Here is a 19,739-nt window from a genome sequence, read left to right as displayed (position 1 = left end):
TACATTTAGGAGGAATTTAAATAAACTTTGATACAATTGCCATTATCCATCCAAACACAAATCATATGAAAAGTCCAAGAGCTATTTAAACTAGGATCATGCACATTAACAACTGGGGTATAACATGTGTCAGTTTTCCATATTCATGTGACTTGTATGTTTAGGACAGCAGGGCCTCTGAGGTGTAGAGATGTGTGACAGCATGCCCTGACCCTGCTGCTCCCAAACTGTAAATTCTAAACAGAAGCGGCTCCTTCATGTCATCACACGCACACACACAAACACACACAAAGGCCTAGTTCACATTTAAGATGAATTTCTCAAGATCTAATCCCCACATACTTGTAAACCTACCCATACACAAACACACACAAAAACACACACGAACCACGATAATTCGGCCTGGGAGATAGCCAGCCAAGCCATAGTGAGTGGTGTTTACAAGGCTGTGACCACATCACCAGCTCCACGCAAATTAGCCTTCTTACCTGGGGTGAGCAATCTTAAGAAACAGCAGCGAGAGCCTGGCCTGGGCTGCTGATCAAAGCTTCATCAGCATCTAATGAGGTTTTATCATGAATGCACATTGCATGCCCTGTGGTCTCACACCTGGTTATAATGGAGAACCTCAGCCTGGGAATGCGAAGCACGTTTTTTGCTGTTTATAAGTTACTAAAAAACTGGTCAAAGTTATACCACCTGTTATCATAGTTCATTAAATTGTTCAAATTTTATATAACAATAAATTTAGTTGTTAACAGACACGTTACCTATAAATAAACTGAGATATCAAATCCTAAAGTTCTTCCTCACAGGTCGTCATGTTACCTAAAGCTGCCCTAATAGATATTTGTATATTAGCAAGAGATGAATAACAACCTCTGGTGTGAAAGGTTCCTGTATGAGTGTGAAACTCACAAAAAAAACTTTCTCCAGACTTCCTTTCAGTTTGTGGATATTGTAGCAACCTCTCCATTGCAAGAACATGGGCAGCTTAACTAGACTTTGGGCTGCATGCCATGGAGGGAGAGAGTGAGAGAGATGTTTAATAACAGAGATGTTTCATTGTCAACCAACTTATCAACAGAAAATTTATAAATATAATGTTAATAATATTAATAACAATACAAATATCTGGCGAACGATTCCCTGCCAGACAGATATATTGAGTGATAGATAGCATGTGGTATGAAAGATTGCCTGTATCCTTCCTTGTGGCAGCAGAGCTCAATCAGTTTGTTAGAGAAGTTGCTTTGCTACCTGCCCAGTAAGTGTTGCTCATAGTGGGCAGGATTGTCCGTGATGGAGAGCAGTTTGGTCAGTCACCTCTTCTCCATCACAGCTTCAGAAGTGCTATATTTTACTATAATAATTCACTCCCACTGCTCTCACATTACGGTTTTCAGGTAAACCTTTGAGGTTAGCACATAACTAGCATTTAAAACATGGCTAAATGTGAATATTAATTTGCCAGCGTCAACAAAAAACTACATATGAAAACTATGTTTTCCTCATTTCTGGAAATTTTACAGCTTGTTAAGCTGTACCATGTGCCCAAAATAAATCTGCTAAATTTGCAAGAGTATGATTTGTTTTCTTAAAAATATATTATATAATAATTGTCCTACAGAGTGGATCAGGATCTGCAACTGTGCAAATTGTGCACAAGTTAAAGCTATTTTATATAGTCCCCACAGCATCACTGTTGCCAGTGCTATCAGCAGAATGATAACATGCTGGATGTGCTGTTTGTGAGAGCCGATAGAGTAGTGTTTACCATTGTTTTCAACTCTCGCTCAATCGCTATAAACACCAACTTTTCATTCTGCTCACACATCAGTTCTGGCTTCATTCTGGCCTCCTCTCCAAATCTGTAACCCTCACGTCCCATCTCTCCTCCTCCTGACAGATCTTCCACATGACCTATGACCTAGCCAGTGCCGTGGTGCGAATATTCAACCTGATTGGTATGATGCTACTGCTGTGCCACTGGGATGGCTGTCTCCAGTTTCTTGTTCCCATGCTGCAGGACTTTCCATCTGACTGCTGGGTCTCCCTCAACAAGATGGTGGTAAGAAAAAAAATGCTCTGTGTGTATGTTTTTGTGTTCAGTGCGATCGTAAGTTAGACAATCACAGGAAAAGTGTTCACTGCACAACTAGCGTGGTGACACAGCTTATTTATTCAGACTGGAGTTGGGAGCTTTCGTTCAGCTTCAATTAACCCCCCACTAGTCAAACCCAGGAGACACGCCAGTGTACGGCAAGTAGGAGGTGGATGAAAGAAAACATGCTGCTGTCACTCAGTTCATATAGAAGCTCATGCAGTAATTTAGGTGTGCTCTTCTTTCTTTGTCCTGTCAAATGTCCTGTCCTCCTTCTGGGTGGCAGGTGGCTTCTAGCTGTCTGTTGGAAGACAGACCATTAGGAGAGGGTTTCACCAAAATTACTGCTGGCATGCATGAGAAAAAATAAATAAATAAAACGAATGCATACATAAATGTAAAAAGAAATTGATAGCTAGTATTGAAACACACTATCTCCTAATCCAACTGGATAATTAATGAAAAGTAATTATTAAAGTTTTGTTCATTTTGGAAAGCACTTATTGTCTAAGCTATAAAACAAAACCTCATAACATTGACTAAAGAACAGCCTCTGTATGTCTCTATTTTATTTAAATTGCACGATTAATCACAAGTGTGGACAAATAAAGAGGAGAAACACCCAAAAAATACTGTCTGGGTTTTTATCATTTTGAACTTAATCCCTTTATCCAGTCTCACATGTCATTTTGCTTTGGAGATAACAGATTGGAAGGTGGTGAGTGGCAGTGGCCGGAGGCACAGACAAGTCAGAGGATACAAATACCTTTTATCATAAAACTGTATTTCACACATATATTCACTTTCACACATACAGTATGTTTGTTGGCAAACAGAAGAAGAATTGTGGTGGTTTCAAGGAAGCGTTAGTGTCAGTGTCAATCCTGTTTGTCCCACAAAAAAAGAGAGAAACATTAGAATTGGTTTAAATATTTTGTATGAAGTACTCAAGGGATATTTTGGATACGGCAGCTGAGATGATAAGCTTAATGAATGGCTGTGACTCTGCGATTTGTACAGTGTGCGTGCAATGTTGTTAACAGAGAGGTGATGATTGGTTTGTGAGCAGCTGTAAGTAAACTGGTGAAGCAGATTGCATGCAAGCGCAGGAGGAAGAGATCTGCTCTAATGGGTGTAAATAGATTGAGTTATAGAGGACAGTTTGCATTGCAGGGACTGACTACAGGAAGAAAACAGAAAAAATAGTCTTAATCTAATGTGTTAATTGACAGCAATATCAACAGTCCTAGAAACCATCGAATTATCTGACAGAGCTAAAAGACGTCATTGGTTGGCTGCCGGATGCTTATTTCTCCACATAACTGTAACGGTCTTGAAACCATTTTTATGGGGAACATTACATCTTTTGCTCCTTCTCCTAAGGAAGTTCAGCATACCGGATAATTCCTTCTTTATGCTTTTGTCAGGCACTGGCTGACTCTGCTGCAGCTGAGAAATGCTTGATATGCTGGGAGAAAACCTTCTAATTTTGGCACAGAGATTTTTGGCATTCAGTTCCCTGAAATACACTGTGTACTATGGTGCTATGGTGTTTACATGAATAGGTGTGTTCTGTTATGAGTGTGTGTGATCTCTAGGAACAGATGGATCTCACACCAATTGACCCTAGGGGAGATTGTTGTTACTTCTCTGTCACTCCATCCCTTTCTTTCTAGTTTCATCTCTGGCCATCCTATTTCCTCTGTCTCTCTTTCTTGAATGTATGGATTTGTATGTATGGAAAATTGCTTTATATGTTGCTTTTTCAGTGACTCTTTTATCCTTCATGCCCCACTTCTTCTTTCGCTGATATCTCCTTCCTTATACATTCAGTTTTCCAGAGTGACGTGTGTTGTTTAGGGCTTGTGCCTTTTTCCAAGCTCGCTGCCATAATGCCAGCGAGCACACATGTGGGTGTGGCTGCCTGGTGTGCCCTGTCACTGCCATTTCAGGGTAATCAAGGTCACATCTTCTTCAGAGCTGCTTTGAGTAAGAGATCCAGCGTTAAATGATCCTCGTGCCTCCTCGGGCTGACAGGCTGCCTGCCTGCACTGGACATTTATTGGACTCCACCCTGTTTTGCTCTCTGCGTCATGCATGCACTTAGGGTTATGGAAATAGGGCGAGAAAGCCATTCCTGAGAAAAACATGGGACTCGTTTCTTCAGTAGCTATTCTTATATGCATTTTTATGCATGTCCCTTTATATAGATGTGTTGTGTTTGACTGAGATTTGTGTGCATGTGATATATAGTACAGTGTAACTAAGTGATAGTCAAAATATCCTCCTTCAGACTGTTTTTTTTCTGCAGTGTATTCATCTCTGCCTCTTAACACTCAATAAGGGAAAAGATACTCTCGCAGCAGACAGTGGTGTTTCTTGTAAGTCGACAATCAGGCTCCTGCTGCAGAGTGATCAAGAGACCGGATGATCGTGGTCTGTTATGTAAGTGACTCTCTGTTATGTGAAAGATGACAGGTGGTTTTGTCCCATCTCCCTCGGCCTGATTGGCTGTTATATCAATGGCATTAGAATAAAGACGCTCTTTTCCTCTCGACTTCTTTCTCTGCATCAAAAATGAACTGCGTTTCTTTATAACTGGAGAAGCAGAAGAGCTGCTGTAACTGCAACAGAACACCAATTTGTGAGAACCTATTTATGCATTTGCACTGTATTGAGGCACACAGAGATGCACTTCAAGAAACATTCATGCTTTGGAAGTTGATAACGAGGCCCTCCATTCATTCTGAAGTGACCGAACCGGCAAACAGGCCTGTCAGTGCATCTAAAAATAATGGGCAGTTACTGTGTGAGGTCTGTGTGTGGAAATGTTGCATATGTGTGTGAATAATAACTGCTGTGTATGACCTGACAGCCACTCTCAGTGCTAATTTGGTACAGATTTTTAAGAAAAGTTAAAGTGTGTGGTGATATTTAGAGCAGGCAATACAACAGAGAGACTTTAAGAAACCAATTGACAAAGTTTAGCTAATTAAATGCATTTTTTAAGTCAGAGTGACTGTTGCAGCCCACAGACATGTATTTTTGTTGAAGAGGATTAAAAATTCTTGCAAGGTCAAGTCATGTTGTAGCTAGGCTGGTTGGAGCTGCAGTCTTTGTGGGCCAAGTTGCCCCGGTGAAACCAACCCCATTTTATGAAGAAAAGTTGTCTTGTCATTTTTAGCCATGTAGTAAAAAGCAGTGAATGCTCTTTGCGGCTTTACTTTATAATGAAGGCAAACTTCAAAATAAATACATAAATACAAACCTCAGTGTAACCTGAAGTGTATCCCATAGTTGGTTAGAAATCTAAATGTGGGAGGAAAAGCTTTTGAAATATGCTTAGGATGAGCAATTGTTGGAATACTTATATTTTTCTGAAACCTATCTGCAAAAAGAGAGATGAATATAAGAAAATTGCACACCAAAATGAGACTGATTGCTCCTTTAATTCAGCTCAGTTTTTAAGATCAGTATAAATAAGTAGAATATGCCTCCTATAACATCATATTGTACAATGCATGTCAGAGACTGAGAGCTGAGTTAACTAAGAAATCTCATAGGTTTGAGAATGTAGTTCCTTTTGTGGGGTGGGGAAGACAACTGTGGCCCAACCCATTTGTTAGAGTGACTAACCACATTGTCATCCACAGACTTGTGTTGCTACCAAGGCTAAAAAACAAAACAGCAAAGCAAATGTCTCTTAAAAATGTCTCGAAGCCCTGCAGAATTATTCTTCCTCTGCTTTTTATTGTCAGTGTTTAAACAAACGAACTTGAAACGTGTACTTGGTCGAGAACAGAATAGATGCTTTTGGGCTTGACTCATATGGCCACAGCTTGCATCATTAACTAGACAGAATCTCTGGATGCACATGGCTGCACACAAACAGCAGTTGTGAATACTACAGCTGCGTCTCACTTTAGAGACCGGATCCTCCAAATGTTACAGCCCACGCAGGTGGGGTTTGTTAGACCCGATGGTCTGACTGAACCCTTATTTTTTTTCAGCAAAGACTCCGTGCGAACTTAAAGTACTATCAATCACTGTAGTCCACCTGTAATTTGTAACCTCAGAAAACTTAGACTTGCATGGCTAGTTTTTCAGTTTTGCTGAATGCGAATAGATGGCAGCTGTGATCTTCTCCCGTCCACATACAATACAAACATTATATCAGTTTTATACATATATATATATAGATATAGAGAGAGAGAGAGGGAGCTAAAGAGAAGAGATTAAATATTGCTTGCATAGCCAGCAAGTAAGTGGATCATTTTTATCTGTGTGGAGGGTTTTTCATTGTGAATATGATTCTGAATCTCTCCCTCCACATATTTGTCAAAGGAGAAATTCCACATAAAGGCTAATAAACCCAAAATCCAATAATAAGAGCTTATTGAGCAGGAAGCTTCGATCCACAGAGGCAAATTCTTCTTACAGATCATTTCAATTGGACATATAATTTACAGGCATTCATTTCACATTCAACAAAGTCAATTAAACAATACACAGGAGTATGACTTCAATAAACCAGACTGAAACATAAAATCTGAATTATTGACACATACATCACAAGCGTTCCTTTTAATGGGCTATTCCTATAAATTGTAGCCGTACTAGTAGATGGCTAGTATGGCTTTGGGGGATGTCAGTCCCATCAGTTTGGTTTACACTGAAATATTTCAAGAATGTTCATATGGATTTTAAAAACATTAAAGATACTGAATCGTATTTGCTGTGCTTGTCCATCAGCTTTTTACATTTTTACAAAACAAAATTGGTGACGCCAGTTTAATTTTGTGGAATAGCTGCATTTCCCCCCCAGAAACGTCAGGCTTTAATCGTGGAAAATCTCTGAATATTAAAGTAAAATCACAGCATGTAAGTGAAGCAAATAACAGAAAATAAAAAAAAATACTGCATTTGGTTCACCCTTAGGTGACTTGCCCCACACCTGATGCTGAATGAAAAGCTTGTAGTTTAATTAAGGAAAGAAATTAAATAAAATTAGAAATTAAAACCTGTGATTTAGCGTTCATCTGATCTGGCGTCTTCCTCGTTAGTCCATCATTTATCTCTGACACGCTGAAGCTACAGTAGCTTTATGCATGAGCACTCTAATCAAACACATTACGCTGTGCTGTTACAGTCAGCGTTCTTAATTAATACTGTTACGCAATTCAAGCAGACACCAAAACATCTTGCAACTTTCTGGACTCATTTGCATTTGAATAATAAATACAAACATGGACCCACTGCTTCTAAATAATGAATCTTTACATTGCTAACAAGCACTTTCATGGAACTTTACATATTAAAGTTCTAAATGTAGGCTCTTTGAACCAAACCAAACTCCCTCTGTCACTTGTAGACTTTCAGAGAGAGGGACTGCAGTGTGTTTAAGAGATGTTCAGCGCTCATACAGCTGAATAGATGCTGTGAGCCAAACACCTCGTACACCCAGCCGGGTGTGCCAGCATGCACGTGCACCCACTATTCTATAATTACGCCATCGTGCATCATAGATGTCCCATACTCCCTTTGTGCTCTCCTCTAAATGTATTATGTACAATTAGCGATCATCGGCGTTGCTCAGTGAAGACTGATAGCGAATAAAATGAACACAAGCGCTAATTTAATTCGTCCCACCCATCTCACCCCCCACCCTCACATAGGGTGGTATCTCTGTAGAATTAGTCTATTGTGTTATTACGAAGGTTGTAATTTTCAATAGTAACAGACAGCTGTGCACTGTGTCAGTTTTAATCACTTGTTATCACAAACTTGAACACATGCTAACTGCTTGCATCTGGTCAGTGTGTGTGTTGCTCTCGTCTCAGAGGGTTTTCTTGGTCATGCAGTCACATGCGAGCGAACAGTTCAACACTGAGGATGCCATGATTTTTCACTTTCTTTGTTCTCAAGACTGCAAAATAGCACGCATCACGAAATGCCACCTTTATCTCTAAAGCATCGTATGCCTCAGAATGAGTTTTGCTGTGTGTTTAGAGGACCCACGATGCTTCTCCTAATTTTCTGTTTTCACTGTTACCTAGGAGGATTGTCACGTGTCAGCATATGTACGAGTAAACCCTGTGAGCCAAAACCTCAGGCATACGTTTAACTTTCATAGATTTGTGATCAGGAGTTTACATCCACTCATGATGGGCATGAATGTCAGGGTAATGTTTGGGCTTTTAACGATTTCTTTGAAGTGTTCTTTTTCCAGGATGGAATAATTGAACAGCATTCATCTTTAATGACTAAAACAAAAATGAATCTGGTGCACAAGTCAGACAGTTTTGGTAGCCATCAACAAGTTCTGGCATAAATCTAGCTGGATATTTGAGCATCCCCTCTTGACTGAATTGACAGGGTTCATTCTTTGGTCGGTTTCCTGGCACTGATCCGGGTTTTAAGGATAATCCACACGTTTTCATTAGGGTTGAGGTCGGGGCTTTGGAGAGATCATTCCAGAAGGTGGATGAGCCATTTTTAAACAACTGCAGATTTCAACATCATCAGTTTACACACAGCAAAACTGTGTATTTGTTTGTTTACCTCCCTCAGTTTTGTCTTTCAGGTGTTGTCTGTCGTTACAAATGCAGCAGTCGGAGACACTGCATGTCTGATTGCTTCATCCCCGACTTTTTTCCCCACCCCCATACTTCTTCTTCTTCTGTTCCTCCACTTTCTTCTCCTATCTTTAGCCAATGTGGCCTTCACTTGTGTTGTTTACATATACCATTCTAATGTCACAGCAAACTCAGGGTCAGTTGTAGTCTCGAGTGGCACCTGGTGCGGTCTTCTGCTGCATTAGCCTCTCTGCTTCAAGGTTTGACATGTTTTTATAATGAGTGGTAATTTAAGTTACACTTACCTTCCAGTAATGTGGCCATTCTCCTCTGTCCTATGACATAAATAAGGGTTTTTGTTCAGCGACCCACTGCTCACTGTATAACTCATTTTTTTCAGATGATTCTGTATAAACCTTATTGTTGGTTATGATTGAAAATATCAGTAAATCAGCCCTTTCTGAAATACTTCTGGTATTGCCTGTCTGGCACCAATAGCCATGCCACATGTAAATTCCATTTGATGACTTAACGCTAACCAACAATTATGCATATACATCCTACATTTGTGCTTATGTCATGTACTTACCTGCAACATGAGCCATGACGTCGCCCAAATCATTTCTGGGAACACGGCATGCGCTAATTTACACCTGGGCTTTCAGTAACAGCCACGTGGCCATAATGAAAGACAGTCAGGGTATTGCATCTTCCACCCATAGATGAGTTATACTCTCACCCCTTGTGCTTGTACCAAGATAGTAACATAAAAAACTACTGCCAGTGACTGTAAATTTATAGTAATGATGTCTTATAAATGTCACAATAGCATGCAGCAGTAGTAGATAAGCTATTTCATCATCAGGAGTTGTGGTATAGATCAAAAAGAAACAGGCTAGGGGCAATTTCATGATTTTATAGAATGTGCTCATGAACTGATGTAACCCAGGAGTATGAATGGATGACTTTGTAATTACTTATTGTATACAGTATCTTTTATACAAATAGTGTTTATTTATATGTTTTTATTAGTTTTTTGAGCACTTTGTATCATTAAAAAAAATTGTAATATCATTCAATGTCAATATCAATATATTTATATTGCGGTGAAGCTCTGTCGGTTGAAATACAGTGTGTACTGTATATTAATGTACACATGTATTTGACTATAGGAGAATAAGCTGGAAACAGGCAGATACATGCAGCTGACTGAAAGAGGGTGTTTATTTCAACACCTTGGGGCTCCCTGCTCCTGCTGCTTATTCACCAGCAATGTGGCCCACATGCTGATGGCCGCTCCACGTCTGTTCGCCACCTGTGGCAGTCAGGGAGACTTATGCTTAATTTATGCTAGCCTGGTTGTGTCCATTTGCAGAGGTATTTGCCTATGAAGCGCTTACGAGAGGGGTTTTCAGCGACTGCAACCGAGCTCCTGTGCAGTCCTCCAAAATCCCTTGAAACGGATGATGCTGTGTTGCAGTCAAATGCTGATTGGTTGAGAAGTGAGCAGAGGGAAGGGAGCAAAAGGAGAAACCATTGAGGATGAAATTAAAAAATCTGTATTTACAGCACGGACAGTCGCTGCAGTGGACACTTTTTATTGTTCCCAACACTTGATTTCACTTTGATGGACCAACAGAACAAAACATAGCAGACAAGTTGTAGCATATATATCGACACTGGGGGCAGTCACTGCAGGAAGATGACCAGTCTGCTCACAGACTGTCAATGGACTGCCTACACACTACCTCCATAATTTTTCAATTAGTCTCAAACTCTAGACTTACATATATTCTCAGGGTTTGCAGATAATATTTGTTTATTTTAATGTGCTTAATGATTAATGTTTACGAATTAAAGTAAAGGAAGTATTGTAGTTGGAAGGTGGTATTGTGTAGAAATAACAAAGCTGACATAGTGATGGTTCTTAGAACTGCTGCTTTTAGTATTTTGCATCAGATTATACAGCTCTGTTTATTCCCCTAAACAAAATCAGCAGGCCGAGTGACACAAGGGCACAAGAGACCAAGTGCCTTTGAAATTTCATCTTCTTTATTTGCATTCCTCCAAATCACCTTTAAAACGCTAAATTATAAAGACCTGACAGCATTCCTTCTCCAGTACATCCTTTTTTACCTCTTCCAAAACTAGCAGAACTTGAATCTTAAATTTAATGCAAATGCCAGAGAAAAATATGTGTAGTCAATCAGTGGCTGACAGGTTGAGGAGCCGCAGAAGAAACACACATACACACACATACTGTGGTACATGTGTGTATGTGTGAGAATACAACCATTTCAGGGGAGGGTGTGAGGTTCAGTAGTGCCTGTGGAGGGCTTTCTAATGAACCCTAAGGTAGAATGAGTGTGCCAGAACCAATCAAAGACACACTGGAGTAAGTAGATGTACGAGCTCCTCATTAACCAAACACTGTGTTTCCATCTTCTTCTGCGTAGCCAAGGTGAGAGGATGTTTTTCAACGATGATGATTAGGCTAAACCTGAAACAATCACCACACACGGAACCACAGACCACAGGAATGTCTTACTCTTTAGACGACTCATTCTTTAATTCACCCTCTCTTCCATCAGTCTAATGTGTATGAACAGTATATCTTCAGCAAAGAAGATAAGAAGAGAGTTTCAGGTGTCAAAGCCAAAGCATGAAACCAAAAATATGAAAGTGGAAGTTATTCTAGGATCTTGATTTCTCTTATTTCTTTCCAATGTCTTCAATATTTTTTTCTTTAACTTATATTTTGTTTACTAAACTGATTCTTACCCTCATATCTCTTTCTACAGAACGACACATGGGGCGAGCTGTACTCCTTTGCCCTCTTTAAAGCCATGAGCCACATGCTGTGCATTGGATATGGAAGACAAGCCCCAGAGAGCATGTCGGACATCTGGCTGACCATGCTCAGTATGATTGTAGGAGCCACCTGTTATGCCATGTTCATCGGCCATGCCACCGCACTCATCCAGTCACTTGACTCATCTAGACGTCAGTACCAAGAAAAGGTAGGGCTCTGACTCACCGTTGGTGTATCACCATTTAAAAAAGGAAAATCTGGAATTCAGGTGAAGCAGACATGTTTGGAACAGTTAGTTAAAGCTGGTATTAATATTAATATTTTGACAAAAGTATTATTTTCTTGTTTGTAATGCCTCTGTTTAATTACTGCACGAAAGGTGAGATTTTTTACTCATGTGTGGAAGGAGACGCAAAAGTGAGATAAAAATGCATATTGTAGTCCTAGGATAGACAAATGTTTCCCAGGGCGTTTGCCAAATCAGCTTGGTGATGATATATAATGAAGATTCTGACCCCCTCAAAACAACTACTTTTTTGCGAGTTCACAAAATAATTGTTTTGCTTTTTATTTCCCTTGATATTCGATCTGAGGCATCGTATTTGCAGGACTTTAAAACATTTTATTTTATGTCTTTTAAAATCAATAATCCTCAAACCACACTATCTGCACTCATCTTTGGAACAGTTTCTCCCTTCTGAGGAAATAATCTGCCTGAGAACAGTGGACTGTGTTTTTGTGGATTATCCTGGATTACTGGGACCCCTTTTCTGGAAAGGATTGCTGATGATATTTTTTTCTTGAATTCAATTTATCCCAGGTGTTAGCAACACAAGCAAAATTTAATTTAGTTCCACTTTACCAGTGTGGTAAATCTAACAGCATAACTGAGTTAGCGAGTTGTACTGCAAGCGATACTGTAATTTTTAGTATTTTGTTGAAATAAACAACAAAAAATAAGGGGGTTGAGTTTATCACAGTCTATCTTTAGCTCACTGGTGGCATAGATCAGGGGGTCCCTCTGTTCCTTTCTGATGTCATAAGGAGACTCCAAAAAGAAATAAAAATTCACAGTTTGTGCCTTACAACAACATGGATAAGGTTATCACATACTAATGAACAGAGATGGGTCGCTCATTTGGCTTCACCCTATTTTGATAGGAACAGCTTCTGCTCTATCAGTTCGATATTCATGGGTTCAGCTCACTGGGCTTCAGCCAGTCTGTCGTCTCTGTACAACAGCAGATCAAAGCTTTAGGTCTCTGCAGACCATGGAGGGGAGCTTGCTCCTGCTTTTTCTTAATGGTGACAGTGTTATTGGTGCTCTGTGTCTTGTTAGTTTCCTTAGATACTGGGTGATGTGAAGATGTCTCATGCTATCTGATCCCATACCGATCCATACAGATATGATAAACTGCAAACATTGCATGGTCACAGAATTGACCCTATTTAGTAAAATAGGGCGATCGTGGCTCAAGAGTTGGGAGGTTGCCTTGTAATTGGAAGGTTGCCGATTCAAGCCGCGGCTCGGACAGTCTCGGTCGTTGTGTCCTTGGGCAAGACGTTTCACCCGTTGCCTACTGGTGGTGGTCAGAGGGCCCGGTGGCGCCAGTGTCCGGCAGCCTCGCCTCTGTCAGTGCGCCCCAGGGTGGCTGTGGCTACAATGTAACTTGCCATCACCAGTGTGTGAATGTGTGTGTGAATGGGTGGATGACTAGATGTGTAAAGTGCTTCGGGGTCCTTAGGGACTAGTAAAGCGCTATACAAATACAGGCCATTTACCAAAAGTGAAACAATGAATTATAATAAAGAAATGATTTGAAATCAACAGTTTTATTCCTTTATTAAGTGTTTGGTAACTTTGTTAAGTGTATCAAATGAAATTAAATCATTTTCACTCACTTTATTAATTGATCATTAGCAAGTGCGAGGATCTCTATAAACACAGAGTTTTGGCTGTTCTGCAGAATTCAGACATGTTGACACAAAGTGATGGAGGAAAGATAATAATAATAATCTCAAAGAATCTGTTATCGCTGCTGCTGCTCATCAGTATGGAAAGTGTTGCAAGGCCATTGCCAATTCTGAAGTTAATTACTCTACAATGGGAAAACATTCAACACAGCTGCCAGTCCTCCCAGGAGTAGACGCACTAGGAAATTCAACCTACACCCAGGTAAAGTGCGAAAAGCCCAAGAGCTCGGAGTCTACAAGCCTTACTTAGCGTGTTTGAGTTGGCGTATAATGAAATATGTATTGCATGAATAAAATTGCCATTGCCAACAAGGCTGAAGAAGTATAAATGATTATTATTATTAGGAAGGGTTTCCAGGAGAAAGCACAGCTTATATTTGTAAAGCATCATCTGAACTAACCACAACACTTCTAGAACAGCGTTGTACCAAGACCTAACGAGCCATAACGCACGACCCTGTTGGGAAAAACCAAACATAGCATTCAGCACAAAAAAACAATGCCAGCAGGCCAACCTCAGCCAGATTGAATGTTGGTAAGAGCTGCGCATAATGAATGCTCCCCAGAAAGGTTGGTACCCTCCACAATGACCTGAGTCACGCAGCTTCTGCATTACTCAGTGCTTTGCTAAAAAATATGATATAAAACTTATTTACTCATATTTCTTAAGACGTGGTAAGCACTGTCTGCACATTTATCTTTAGGAGACAAAAACATTAAAGCAACACTGCTATGAAACTGACCCTTAGTGATTTTGCCACTAGCTACCACTCCTGACCTCCTAAGCCTGAGCAGCAACTTAGCACAATGCCAACAATTGTTTTAAAGCCCTGAACAATATGGCTAAAATAGGATAAAACATTAAAATAAGCTCACATCATCCATTAAAACACTTATAGATATAAATATTGGTTTGAAATACTGTTCATCTGACAGGGATATGCTGTAAAGAAAGAAAACATTGGGAAGCACTGATGACCACTTTCCCATTAACACAACATCCCCCTCTTATCTCACACTTACTGTCTCTATTTATGATCCAAATTATAAACAGACCAATAATCAAACAATATATGTCAGCTCTGATAAAAGCAGAAAAATGCCAGCATGTCAAACTCCATCCCACAGTAAACAGATCCACATCTCTCTTTGGGCAGTGCATGCAAACAGGAGAAGATGCTTAGTGCGGAAGTTATGACATTTCTGTCTTGACACAGCATGCAAGCGCTAACTGTTGACTTTGTGTTATGTCAATACAAGTTCATGCTGTTGCTAGCATTTAGACTATCCTACAAAAAGAATCTGTTTTGTCAGCTTGGCGAGTTCCAGCTCATAGCTCTGTCTCCAGCCTGTTATCTGTTGGCAGGACGTATTATGAACCGCTGTGATGCACTGTTTAGTTCAGTGGTTAATGATGAACAAACAGTCACGAATGACTGGATGTTGGATAAGTTGGGTCGGTCCAGCCTTGCACTGTTTAGCTGTGCTGTTTATTATTTCACTGTTCTGCATCATGGAAGAATTGTGGATCTGAAAGACGGCAGGAATTGAAGCTACGGACGTCACAGCATTAATAAAACACAGAAACATATAACTGACACAAAGCAGACTGCAGCATGGAGTCAGACTCTCATTTCCCCTTTCTGTTTTTTTTCCCCAGTATCTCTTGAGTTGCTGTTAGAGAAAGGGCTGTAATCTGTGTTTAATGCAAGATGGCCTTATTTAGATTTATGGCATTAATGAAAAAACAGCCCAACTGAAACCCAGTCACAATAAAGTAGCATGTATATGTCTACCAAATAAGCTCAGTAAAGGGTGAAAAAAGTTGAAGGTGGTCGAAGATGTGTTGAGGTACAAATGGGAGTGGTGTAGTACTGATTCCAGGTACCAATAAGGCAAAAAAAAAAAAAATGCAAAGCAAATTCAATTGAAATCACCTTTCTGGCTTTTTGCTAACAGACAAACATGGGCAGAATCAACATAACCTCCTTTGAAGAGGTAGTATAATGACAACAAAAATGAGAAACGTTGAAAATAGCAATTGCCCAAATGTAGTTCACAAAATTCATAACAAGCAAGCAGAAAGGGCAAAAATTAAATAATGAAAAGACAAATGAATAAAGAATAAAATGCAGCTGGGAAATAAAAATAGAAAACATGATCAAAAGGAAAAACAACTCCGTGAAATGAAATTAGATTTTTTTTTTTAAATGCATGGGGAAGCATCGCAAGGTTAAAAGTTGGCAAGATCAAAAGGCAATCACATAAAAGCAAGTCTACGGGAGTGTATTTTGAGAAGTGGATTTAAAAGATGGTGCTGAATTGGTGATGGATTTCTTTGAGTGGGGCAGTCTACAGATCTAAGGTGCAAATGGCAACTACAAACTACCTTTAATGATAACCGCTCACAGCAAAGACTATGGATCCAGAGAGCCATTGCTTCTGTCAGGATGTTTGAATTCAATTTTTAAAACATTAATTTTGGTTTAAATTTAGTGTATCTGCCTATTTCTTTTCATAACTTCACTGAGGTGAACTTCTGGCCACGTGATAGTCACATGATGATAGTCCGTCATGTGTTTGCAGTACGCAGTATGCAATACAAACTCCCCATTTAATCATTTTAACATAAAAAAAGGATCTAACTCTTGGGATGAACCAGTGTTGTCTACACATAACAGACAGCTTAGCAAAGAATTAACTAGATGCATCTGGAGGGCGAGGTCAGGGGAGAAGTACAACAGTCATCTGTAAAACACGGTGGAGGCTGTATCATGTTTGGGGGCTGCATTTCATCTAGAGGCTTTAGAGATATTGTCAATGTAACTCTGAATGCGCAAATGTACCATCTTTCTTTGATCCACCATGCATTCCCGTCTGGAATATGCCTACTGCGCCTTCATTTTCTCAAACACACTACAAGTGTTGTAAAGTCATACACAATGGAACACTATCAGTCATGGACTGGCCTTCCAGGAGCCCAGATTTCAACTTTATAGAAATAACGTGGGATCATGACAGAGAACGGAACAAAAGGCAGCCAACATCCTAAGAGCTTTTAGACTGTGTTGAAGAATAAAGGTGGTCAAACCAAACATGGACTTTCATGTTTGTTATAAGAATTGCGCAAACCAAATATTGTATTTGTGTTTGCTTGTATTTCAATGTATCACTGGACTCACTGACCATTGTTCTTGCAAAATATAACAATATGGGGGGTTGCTCAAGATTTCCAAACAATGGTGTCTCATTCTTTTACAGATATTTGCTGTTATTTTAAAGAGAAAATAGTAGAATATAAATATTTTAGAACATGTTTTAATTTTTTATTTAATTGTTAGATGATATTCTTTTGACTTTTACAGTGTCAAATATCATGAAGTGTTCTTTTGGTGCTTGGACCCTGAATCTTTGAAAACCCTCTTCCCGTCTTCATTCTTCCATCTCTCCCCTGTTTTATGTGTCCATTCGCCCTTGACTGTTGGGCAATACACCATCTGGTAGCGGACACCGCACATGGACAGAGGGCATTAGCCCTTATGTAACTGTACTCCCTCTCCTCCTACCCCATCACTTCCTCCCCTAAAGAGCCACGGAGCAGTGTGTCCAAACAGTGGTGAGAGGAGGAAGATGTGACCCCTGGGGACTCACATGATGAGCAGAGATGCACTTGGCCTTAACGCATCAAACAGCGACTTCAAGAACTACTCACTTTATAACCTAGACAATCACTTGAGTCCTGACCTGGACAACTTGGGACCCATCTCTTGCATGTGATAGATCAGATCTACATCATCTGAAGTTTGACCCCCAAAAATATTTTTACTTAGCATCCACTTACTTGCCCTTTGTGGAGCTCACAGACACTTCTCAAGGCTTAAAGTGAGAAATGCCAGACTCTTGTTTGCAGTTGACGCTCATTATCGAATGTTTGGCTAAACAGCGACTTCTGCTGGTTCCGTGTTAAAGTCTTTCTGTGATCAATTAAACATCCATGAATACACCTAAACTTGTGTAAAAACCCATGAAGGCGGTGCGAATCTGTGTCAAAATGTAAATTATATCCTTTGATATAATCATGTGTAATCCTCCTTTGTTAGTCTTATGTGCCATTAGGAAATCAGTGTTATCGGTGTAATTTTTGAAATATGTTAAAATCTATTACTATAGTAACAGTAATAACGATAATAACCCATGGGTCTGTCTCCACTCTTCAGTCAAAAGCTAAAAGGGTACAGCTGAAATTGACTTAGGTTTTATAGACTTAGAACAGCTCACACACAGACAGATATAAGACCGTCACATCTCATGCCATGACTCTCAGTGACATGGCCCATTAATACGAGCACCAATTCAATTTCTCCTTTCCCTCTGTGGCAGCTTACAGTGACAGCCATGCATCATGCTTGCAAGCCACCAACTAGGGCTTTATGGCCAATCAAAAAAAAAATAGAAAATCTGTGCAACTTCTGCAGCTATGACCTCCAGACTCTCTGACTTAATTTTATAAAAAAAAAAATACTTTGCTTCATACAAGTCCTACAGAAGAACCTGATTTCAGTGTCATCTTTCTCCTTGGGCACACTTTGTAAATTTAGAGTCCATTATTAGTACAATTCAGAAGCATATCATCTGCACCTGACGTGGATGTATTTGTTTGTACAATCAAAGGCAATTACAATGATGAAAGAGCAATCTTTAAACAGATGCACAGCTATATTTAGGGAAACTATAAATACACACAAGAAGTTGAATAAGGGATAAAAAAAAAAAAAGAAAAAGGTAAAACTGACAGAGACATGCAAGGAAAGTGATTAACAAAGTATTAACAAAGTAACAAAGTAACTTATAAACATCTTTTTCTTCAAGCATGAGGCCTTTTGAACATCACTCCTGTCCTGCTAACTTTGACTGACGTAGTCACTAATCTGAGTCTAATGCTGCGAAAATCAGAGAGGCAGTAAAGCTCGGCTTCTTCACCAACCAATTTCAAGTAGTAGGAGAACGAGGAAGCAAGCTCGCGAGAGAGTTGTCATTCTAGTTTAATTGAAGCTGTCACATACTGAATCACTGGGCAGGCAACACTTAATTGGAGCCATCCCGTTTATCCCTGCGCTTGACTGAGTGAGTCAGATATTATGGAAGTTGGCTGAATCTTTATTGTTACTGACACATGGTGAACAGGAAGGGATTTGTCAAGTTAAACCGTTTTTTTAAATCAGGTTCGTGAAGGGCACATTCATTTTGCAGGAATCCCCCTTCATTATGTATATACGATACCATTTTGTCGTTGTTTGGATTATGTGTTGACTTTCAGCATATGCTCAAAATCTGAGCAGATGGCTGAGGAAGACAACCTGTAAGGTTTCATTTAGTACTGGCCTTTCATGCTAAATTAACCAAGACCCAAGGCAATTAATTAAGACTGAATGAGATGGAGATTAAAATTAGTTTACATAAGAAAGAGGAGGAAGCATTAAATTGTTTTTGCAGGTGTAATTTCATTATGATGTTCATTAAAGCGGGCGATCTACTCAAGACATGGCATATATTTTATCATGTACCTACAGTATGTAAGGTAATTCATTACTATATGTATGTACATGTATCTATTTGTGGAGTACCTGCATCGCAGAACAGTATAATACCAGACAGTTACAAGGAAAGAGAATGAAAGAGTATTAGGGAACTCTGAAATAATAAACAGAAATATTGTGAATGGATTATAGCAGATGGAGCGGATTTAGAACAGTCCAACTGCCTCCAGAACTTTATTATGTTTTCCTGAAAACAGGACCAAAGGTGACTCCTTTCTGCCATTGTTGCAATTCTTACATAAAGCCACGGTTTTTTTTGTCGTTGTTGTTGTTTTTGTCAAATCCACTCATCACTTTATATTTGGGGAGAAAACAGTTAAATAATGTCATACTGCGACAGCTAGTACAGTAGGTGTTGCATAAAGTATCTTGTGATTTGCTGTGACACCCATGCCACCAGGGTCAAGCCTGCGTTTTAGTCACAAAGCCATATGTCACTTCACAATGTGGCAAAATGTAATTTCCTGGAGAGCAAGCCATCCTTCCCAATGCATGTGTCTTTGACCACTACAAGCAAGGTCACTGTGAGTGCCCCCGCTGCTGACCCTCCATACATGCTGTGTCCTTTAAATCTAACTGTGAGCGTCAGGCTAAAATCTACTACTCACTCCACTGACAGTTTATTCTATAGAGGTGTGACTCACAGTGTTTATTACACAAAGTTGGGAGGGAAAGAG

At 39.7% G+C, this 19,739-nt stretch overlaps 1 protein-coding gene across 1 annotated transcript in view; it reads left to right on the top strand.

The window, feature by feature from the left end:
- hcn2b (hyperpolarization activated cyclic nucleotide-gated potassium channel 2b) overlaps nt 1-19,739 on the top strand; it is a 40,443-nt gene that overhangs the window by 5,919 nt on the left and 14,785 nt on the right. Inside the window, exons 3-4 of the mRNA XM_040052780.1 lie at nt 1,910-2,071; nt 11,481-11,699. Of these exons, the coding sequence (XP_039908714.1) occupies nt 1,910-2,071; nt 11,481-11,699 (381 nt within the window). The remainder of the gene's footprint in view (nt 1-1,909; nt 2,072-11,480; nt 11,700-19,739) is intronic.

Source organism: Simochromis diagramma, unplaced genomic scaffold (genome assembly GCF_900408965.1).
Source record: "Simochromis diagramma unplaced genomic scaffold, fSimDia1.1 OVJJ01000419.1, whole genome shotgun sequence".
Lineage (NCBI taxonomy): Eukaryota > Metazoa > Chordata > Actinopteri > Cichliformes > Cichlidae > Simochromis > Simochromis diagramma.
Note: the sequence above shows the minus strand (reverse complement) of the source record. Positions and strands in the feature narration are given on the sequence as shown.